The sequence below is a fragment of the Lagopus leucura genome, unplaced genomic scaffold, assembly GCF_019238085.1.
Source record: "Lagopus leucura isolate 7727_CA_CO unplaced genomic scaffold, USGS_WTPT01 Super-Scaffold_100159, whole genome shotgun sequence".
In the NCBI taxonomy this organism is placed as follows: Eukaryota; Metazoa; Chordata; class Aves; order Galliformes; family Phasianidae; genus Lagopus; species Lagopus leucura.
The window spans coordinates 29585573-29593304 of NW_024962335.1; the positions used below are offsets into that span (position 1 = coordinate 29585573).

General features: G+C 57.4%; 1 protein-coding gene across 1 annotated transcript; it reads right to left on the bottom strand.

Annotated features, from left to right (window-relative positions):
* Nucleotides 1–2444: 2444 nt before the first annotated feature.
* On the bottom strand, nt 2445–5619 carry BHLHE41 (basic helix-loop-helix family member e41). The gene is made up of 6 exons (XM_042889922.1): nt 5420–5619; nt 5213–5276; nt 4983–5090; nt 4798–4909; nt 3541–4704; nt 2445–3099 (listed from the first exon to the last, which is right to left on the bottom strand). The coding sequence occupies exons 1-5, from the start codon at nt 5479–5481 to the stop codon at nt 3725–3727; spliced, it is 1326 nt and encodes a 441-aa protein (XP_042745856.1). The 5' UTR covers nt 5482–5619; the 3' UTR covers nt 2445–3099; nt 3541–3724.
* Between the last annotated feature and the right edge of the window lie 2113 nt (nt 5620–7732).

The following is a 7732-nucleotide window of genomic DNA, read 5'->3' on the forward strand; positions in this document are numbered from 1 at the left end:
TTCAAAACCAATTACGCTCAAGAAACAGACTCACGCTGACTTAATTGGTAGGTCAGGCCTTTCTTAAACAGAGTGAATAATCAGTTTGAGTTCTGTAACTGTAATCTTTCCAAACATAAAACTTTCATTGCCTCAAGTGGGAGTTATATGATATTACCTTCTGCTGCCTTAACAATCTTTATTTGGCACACTGTGGTGGAACCTTCCATGCTGTCATAATGTACTGGGTAAGTAAGACCTGTTTTCAAATTTTATTGCTTAAGAAAATACATTTACCCCTCTATGTTGTGTCTCCTGGTTTGTGAGAAATACAGTATCTATCCTAGGGTATGCCATATATACAGCACCCAGTCCTGCACTCCTAGCACCCAGGAAGCACAGGTAAGAGTTGCACCATGTATTATAGAGTTACAGAAAGTAGATAGGAATAACCAGCACTGATATTTGCATGCAAGTGAATATATATTTAAGCCTGCTGGGCTGTTGTCTGTTGCTTGTATGTATCTATTTAACTTTGAGAAAATGTAACACAGAGTTTGGCTTAGGCTCCAAAAGGATCTGAAGAAGCCTGGAATTGAATGAAAACCTGAAGAGCTGACTCTTTGGATCCCTTCTGGCATTTGCCTCTTGCCTCCAGCAGCAGTGGGTTATCAGCCCCAATTACAAGCCTCTTTTAAATCTGTTTGTGAGGCATTGCTATTATCTGAACATTATTGTCATGTTTTGCCTTTATGTTTTATGTAATAAATTAATAGACTCCATTAATGCTGTAACTCGGCATGAAATCATTTGGCACGGTTGATTCAAAGCCTAATAAAAATAAGCCATCCTGCTATTGTACACAGTAAACACTGAAATTGGTTAAACACCATAAGGATCTTAGTTTATAGCCCAATGAAATCTAAGCTGATCCGTATTCCCAAGAGCTGGAAATGTGACGAAGACACAGAGCCTGGTCCTCACTCGGGTTTCACACCTCCCAAGTTGTGTAGGAGGGGTAGTGATGGGCTTTTTTCAGAAGTGTTCATGGTTCTGCCATTCTGGCCTTGTCATAAATTGGCAGGAAGGACTTCATGTACAGTAAGGCCAATTCCCTCTCTGGTGAGAGGCTACACGAGCACGGTCAGTCCAATGTAGCTGTTTAGGTATGCAGGTCAAAGTAAAATAGCTGGTGAGCTGCAGAGCAGAAGGGCTGCACCCAGCTCCCTTTCATCCTCATGACAGCCCCATGCACAGAACAACGGCATCCATGGCCAGCAGCAGTTTTTTACATTGCCTTCGATACACTTTGCTTTCAGCAAACTCATGTCGACAGGCACAGGGCTGTGAAGTAGCAGCCCTGAGACTGAATGGGAAAAATCACTAATTGGGATCTTTCTATGGTATCTTTTTCTAGTCGAAATTAACGTTACTATAAAGTGCAAAGAGACACACACCTACTTCTTAACAATTGTGTTTGAACAGTTTCAGAGAACAACTTATTTTTCATCCAATGTATACGTCCTCTTGTATCCCAAAGGACCACTGGCGTCAGCACGAGTCCCGGACTTTGCTGTGATGTCTGAGCTCCAACTTCATTCTGTCGGTGCCGAGGTACAGGGCACTGGTGCTGAGGAACCAGAAGAGGGAGCAAGAAGCACTCTTTTTCTCTCTTACATAAATGCAGGCTACTGTTGGAGGGCTTCCTTAATTTTATTTCCCTGGAACAGGAAGAATTTTTGAAGAAAAGCTGGTGAGCGGCTCAGATATTAAACCTGCGGAGGTCTTTAGGGTGGTGTATTCCCATGCTGTGCATTGTCTGCCTGCTCCCACTACTCTGCTCCCACTGCCCCAGAGATTCGGCTTCTCTAGCTGATTCCCAGCTGGGGCGTCCATCATTGCTCTGGAGTTCAGGTACTCACAGAACTGACCGTCACGTCGATCATCACGTTTGCTCATGGTGAACAAAGACAGCATAAACACAAAGCAGCAGCAACGCAAAGGATTCATTTTAAAAGACAGAAGTAGTATTTTGCAGGAAGAAGAAGGAAAAGGTCAGCATCAGGAAGAAGCACATCTGTTCCACGTGCGCTTTACGCACTGCTTTGTGGAACACGCACCTCTTACACCGGAATTGGCCAATGTTTCTTAAAGGAAACCGAGCGCATTGAAACCCAGCTTCAAAACGTAACGAGGCGTGCAGCGATCGCCGTCAGCTGCAGCATCACACCTTGGGATGCTCCGTGCACCTATTGTTATTACCTATTATCCTAAGGTTCTTAATTAGTAGACAACCCCATTTTGCGTATTAAAGTTTTTATTCCTTAGTAAGAATTTTTTTTTTTAATCACAAAATAGTGTGGAAATATTTAGATAATAGAATTCACGGAGTGCTGGAAAATACGGAATATAAAGATCGGTCTCTAATATATCACATACTAATCTGTTCTAAACCAGCTGGTTTCTTGCAGACAGGATTTATTTTCTTTTAATAATTTAAGACAGCGTAAGCTTGTATCAAGCGTAAGCATCGTAACAAAAGTGCAACTTTTTCAGCAAATCCTCCCAAAAGATATTTAACTCAAAATATCATTAACACGTATTTTCTCCCTACAAAAATAGCATGTCAGACATCATTAATTGGATGTATTAACAACTATGTACATACAGCCACTCGGTAGGCCGCTAAGGTCTGGAACGTTGTTTAAACACAGCGTTTGAGGCGAACAGCAGCAACAGCAGCAGCAATGCACCGAAGCGCCGGGCCGAGCCGGGTACGCGCTCGCGCCGAGTCAGACTGTTGTGTCTCACCTCTTACATAACATTCAAGTGAGATTTCTCACAGTGCTACCTTGGCAACAAACTAAAAATATCCAGGCAAGGTCTCGGTTTAAGCCTTATTATAAAAGCTTTATCTGTGTGATTATCTGGCGTCTGGTTTGGCTCCAGAAAGGGAAATCGCGGTGCTCGGGAGTGGGATGAGGGGAGAGCCCGGCCGGGAAAGTTGCCCCAAAGGTCTCGGCGTCCGATTGCAAAGCGGGAGGGGGGGGTTTCCTCCGGTTTGTGTCAGTCAGAATTTATGCTCAAACGAGCTCGGGCTGACGAGCCGCTCTCCGCTTTCTTAGGGAAGGGAGGGAGAGAGAGAGGGGTTTTCTTTCCGTAGTTCAGTGCAGAAACATTCATCTTATACAGCACGGTTCGGGGGGAAATCTCTGGGGAACATACTGAATTAAATAAAGACGGGTAAGCACAGACGCACCCGCCGCAGCTGTATACCTCAGCCGAAAACAGAACAGCCGAACGCGGGGTTACATAACGGCACTGCCCTCCTTCCCCGCACGCCCGAAGCCGGCGGCGCCCCGGGGTGCCCAAGGCACTGCGGCCGCCCATAAAGTGCTGGCACAGGTGCGGGGCTCCGCCGCCCCTCGGCCCCAGCCTGAGCCCGCGCGGCGCGGTGCGAGCATCTCGGCGGGACCCAGGGACACTACAAACCCATCACAATAAGGTGCGACATTTAAGTTACCTTAGAGAGAGAGAGAAAAAAAAAAAAAGTATCCTTACTATTTCTCTTCCTTTTCTTCTTCTTTTTCTTTTTTTTTTTTCCTTAACATATGTATGCACTTATAAAGCCAAACATTAAAAAAATACTGAGTAGCAAATTTCGTCCGGGACGGTCCTCTGTGGGGCAGCGGCGCGGGGGGCTCCGCGGACCCCTCCGGCACCTCCTCCCGCCCGCCCTCCGCGCTCACGGCCCCTCGGTGCCGGGCTCTTCGGCGGTCGCGGGCTCCGCTTCCTCGCCGGGCTCGGCGGCGGGCACCGCGGCGGCGGCGGCGGCGGCGAAGGGGGGCGGCAGGTGGGGCGCCGGGGACAGCCCGGCCGCCTTTTCGGCGGGGCCGAGCACGGACGACAGGCAGGGGAAGGAGGCGGCGGCCGCAGCGGCTGCGGCGGCGGCGGCGGCCGCCTGCGCCGGGATGCCGGGGTAGAGCAGCGGGATGGGGGCGGCGGGGTAGAGGTACTTCTCCAGGCCGCCCTTATCCAGGAAGGGCTGCACGTAGGCGGCGGCGGCCGAGGGGGAGATGAAGTAGAAGGGCAGGCAAAAGGGGGCCGCCGGCTGTCCGAAGGGCGCCGCGCCGCCGCCCGCGCCCAGCGCCATCAGCGAGCTCAGCAGCGCGGCGTCGGCGCCGCGGGCAGCGCCGGGCAGGGCGGCGCCGGGCGGGGGGCTGCCGCCCCGCTCCAGCCTCGGCCGCTTGGGCGCGGGCGGCGCCTCGTCCCCCGCCGGCTCCTGCTTGACGGGCAGCGCGGGGAGCGGCCCGACCGGCCCTGCGCCGCGCTCCGGCCGCGCCTCGGCCTCTCCGCCGTAGCCGCTGTCCGTGTCCGTGTCGGTCTCGGCGCCCGGCTCGGCGGCGTGAGTCCGCTGGATGACGGGCACGCAGTGCGCCTGGCCCTCCGGCTTGCGGGCCGGCGCGCGGAGGGGGGCGGGCGGGGAGGAAGAGGAGGAGGGTCCCTTGGCGAGCGGGCCCGGCGGCGGCGAGAGGAGCCGCGGGCCGGGCAGGAACTGCGAGGAGACGGCGTGCAGGTGGCCGAGGAGCTGGGCGCAGCGCTGCTCGCGGGGGGTCCAGCTCTCGGAGCGGGACAGGAACTGCAGCACCTCCTTAGCGCACGTCTGAAAGCCCGAGTGGAAAGCGTCCAGGTCGGCCTGCACCGGAGACTTGACGGAGCGCTCCCCTGCGGGAAAGCCCCCCGGGGGGGGGACAGCGTTCGCCCGCCGCCGCCGCGCGCTGCCCCGCTCTGCCCGCGCCCGCCCCCGGGCCCGCGTACCGCTCTGCAGCGCGACGATCTTCTGGTGCTGCTGCTCCGTCAGCGCCGTCAGCGCCTTCAGGTGCTTCAGCGTCAGCTCCAGCACCACCGCCTTCTCCAGGTGCCCCAGCGTCTGCAAGGCAGGCGGCGGGCGCTCGGCCTCCTCCCGGCTGCACCACCGGGAGCCGAGGCCCCCCCGGGCTTACCGTGAGCTTGAGGTGCTCGGGCAGCAGGTCCTTCAGCTGCGCGATGCACTCGTTGATCCTGTCCCGCCGCTTCTTCTCGATCAGCCGGTGCGGCAGTTTGTACGTCTCCTGGCACGGAGGCGCCCGGCGTCACGCACAGCCCCGGGCCCCGCACACCCCGCACCGCAGCGCGCCGCGCCGCGCCGGGGAAGTTCGGAGCGCGGTGCCGGAGCGCCGCAGCCCGCCCTTACCTTGCTCTCGTCCCTCTTCACGCCGCGCTTGGGCTTGCACATGTAGAGCGCCGGGTACTCCAGCCTGCGGAGAAGCGGAGCTGCAGCCCGGCCCGGAGCGCGGCCCGGCGCCCCCAGAACGGGCAGCGGAGCGGCGGAGCCGCCTCCCGCAGCGCTCTGCAGCGCTCCGCTCGGGAGAGCGGCGCGGGGCGCGGCGGGGACGCTTACCCTATGAAATCGCGGTGCTCCAGCAGCTGCCGCTCGGGCAGGCGGGAGATGCCCTCGTCCATGGCAGGCGGCGGGCGGCGTTCCCTCGCTGCGCTGGCCGGGATCCGCGGGATGCTGCGAGCGGGCTTCGGGGATCCGCGGGCGGAGCTGCGCACATGCAGCCTCCGGCCCCCTTTCCCGTGCAGTGGCGAAAGCGTGCGGCTGCTCGGCCCCCCCGCCCCCGCCGCTCCCCCTGCCCGCCTCGCTCCCGCGCACCCGCCCGCAGCACCGCCGCGCCTTGCACCCGCCGCGCCGCGCAGAGCTGCCCGCGGGGCACGCGCGCCGCCGGCCCGCCCCGCACCCGGCTCACGTGCGGAGCGCGCCGGGAGGGAGGGGGCGGGGAGGGGGGCGGGGCTTGCGGGGAGCCCTCGGCGGGCGGCGGGGCGGGGGGGTCCCCGGGCAGCCCTGCCACAGAGCGGCGTTCCCGTGCGGCTGCCGGCGTTGCCGCCGCTGTTGGATTTTAGCAGTGTGGGTTTTTTTTCGCTTTTATTCGCTTTTATTCGCTTAATGTTTTCTTTTTTTTCCCTTCTTCTTCCCTATTTCTTTTTAAATTTTTCTCTATTTTTATTTTTAAATTGACTTCGATCTCTGCGTCCTTTAATCTCCACTCTTATTTCCACTCTATAGGGCCGACCCCCGTCCCCGTAAGGCACAGCTGCTCCTCTCTGGAGAGGTGGGTAGGGAGGAAACCTCCGCCTCCCCCTGCCGGACGCTGCACGTCCCCGCACGGCCCCCCCTCCCTCTCCACCCCCCCGCTCACTGCCGCCGCAGGTGCCGCCGCGTGTGGTTGCGCCCCGCACGCAGCCCCGCACGTGCACGCAGCGCCGGCTCCGGGCGTCCGCCCCCCGCGGCTGCACCGCAGCTCTCTTCTCCTCCCCGCTCGGAGCGGCACAGGGCCGGCAACGTGCTCCTCTCTGGCCGGCCTGGGCTCTGCCCCGCAGCAGCCCCCAGGGAGACGGGAGACGGGACCCGCTCCGAAGGGAGCTGGGCGGGCAGCGGCTGACTGCAGGAGACAGCGCTGCCGTGCGCGGGGTGTGAGCGGCCGGGGAGGTTCGAGAGTCTCCCGCTGCCGGGCAGGGTGCGGATGGCACTGCGGGCACCTTCAGCCCCGTTAACCCGGTGACATTTTCACACTGTCAGCGCGACGGAACGGGGGGTGGCTAAAAATAAACTGGGGCTGCGTGCGCCGTGTTCCCATAGGTTATATTTGGGAATGCCCGAGGGAGAGGTTCGCGAGCTCCCGCTGGGCTGCTTGGAAAAGCAGTGCCAGCGAGGAACGGCAGCGGATGCGTGGGCTGCAGGGCTGCTTCCTTGGAAGGGAACGGAGGGGACTGGCGGCGCCCGGGCATCGCAGGCAGCGTTCAGCCGTGCCGTGTGGGATCGCTTGCCCCGAGGCAAGCACCCGTTTGGGCACTCGAGGTGGAGCTGCAGGAGAAGGTCTTCTCCTCCTGTCTGGAAAGCATCAAGAAAACCTCAGGTGAGCTCAAGATGGAGCTCAGCCCCGAGTGAAAGTCCGTGGAAAACTTTCAGGGAGCGCTGACTCAAGGGGAGCTGGAACTCTGAAAGAAAAGATAGCTGCCTCCAGCTGAGCCCTCCTGTGGGCGAAGGAACGGCTCTGCATGCTCTCTGCAACTCATGTGTGGGAGTGGGAAGGAGGAGGACGATTCTGGAGCACCTCCTCTGGTACAGCACCTGGAGCATCTCTGGAGCATCTTCGCCAGCTTCATCCCCTCTGGGACAACCTGCAAATCTTCAAATTGCAGAAACAATGTTCAGAGCGAGACGTTGCTTCCAAGGGGACAAATCCTACGTGTGGGATTTCTCTGAAACCCAGCAGGAACGGAAATCGAAAATGATCAAAAGATGCAAAACATGATCTGAGACAGCTGGAGGATTTGCACAAGGAGTTCGAGCAACATCTGGAAACTCATAAGAGAGGTTTATAAGAGGTCACCTGCAGGCAAGGATAAAAGGCTTCAGTGTCCAGGGAGTGCGGAATCCTCCTGGAAGGTTCCCATTTTAAAATGGCAAGACGGATCAAAGAGGTGATCAGTAGCATGACCATTGCGGACAAAAATGCTTTTCAGAAAATAAGAAGCACAAGAAAAGCTTTGGCCAACTTCTGAGCTAGGTCAAACCACAGCAAAGAGTTAAGACACTGAAAAATCACTCAGAAAAGGAAATCAAAGGCTTGTTGGTCACCACAGGAAAAAACAGCCTCCTGCTGGAAACAAGAGTTGGCCAGAACACCACCTAACACCGAGCGTTCACCAC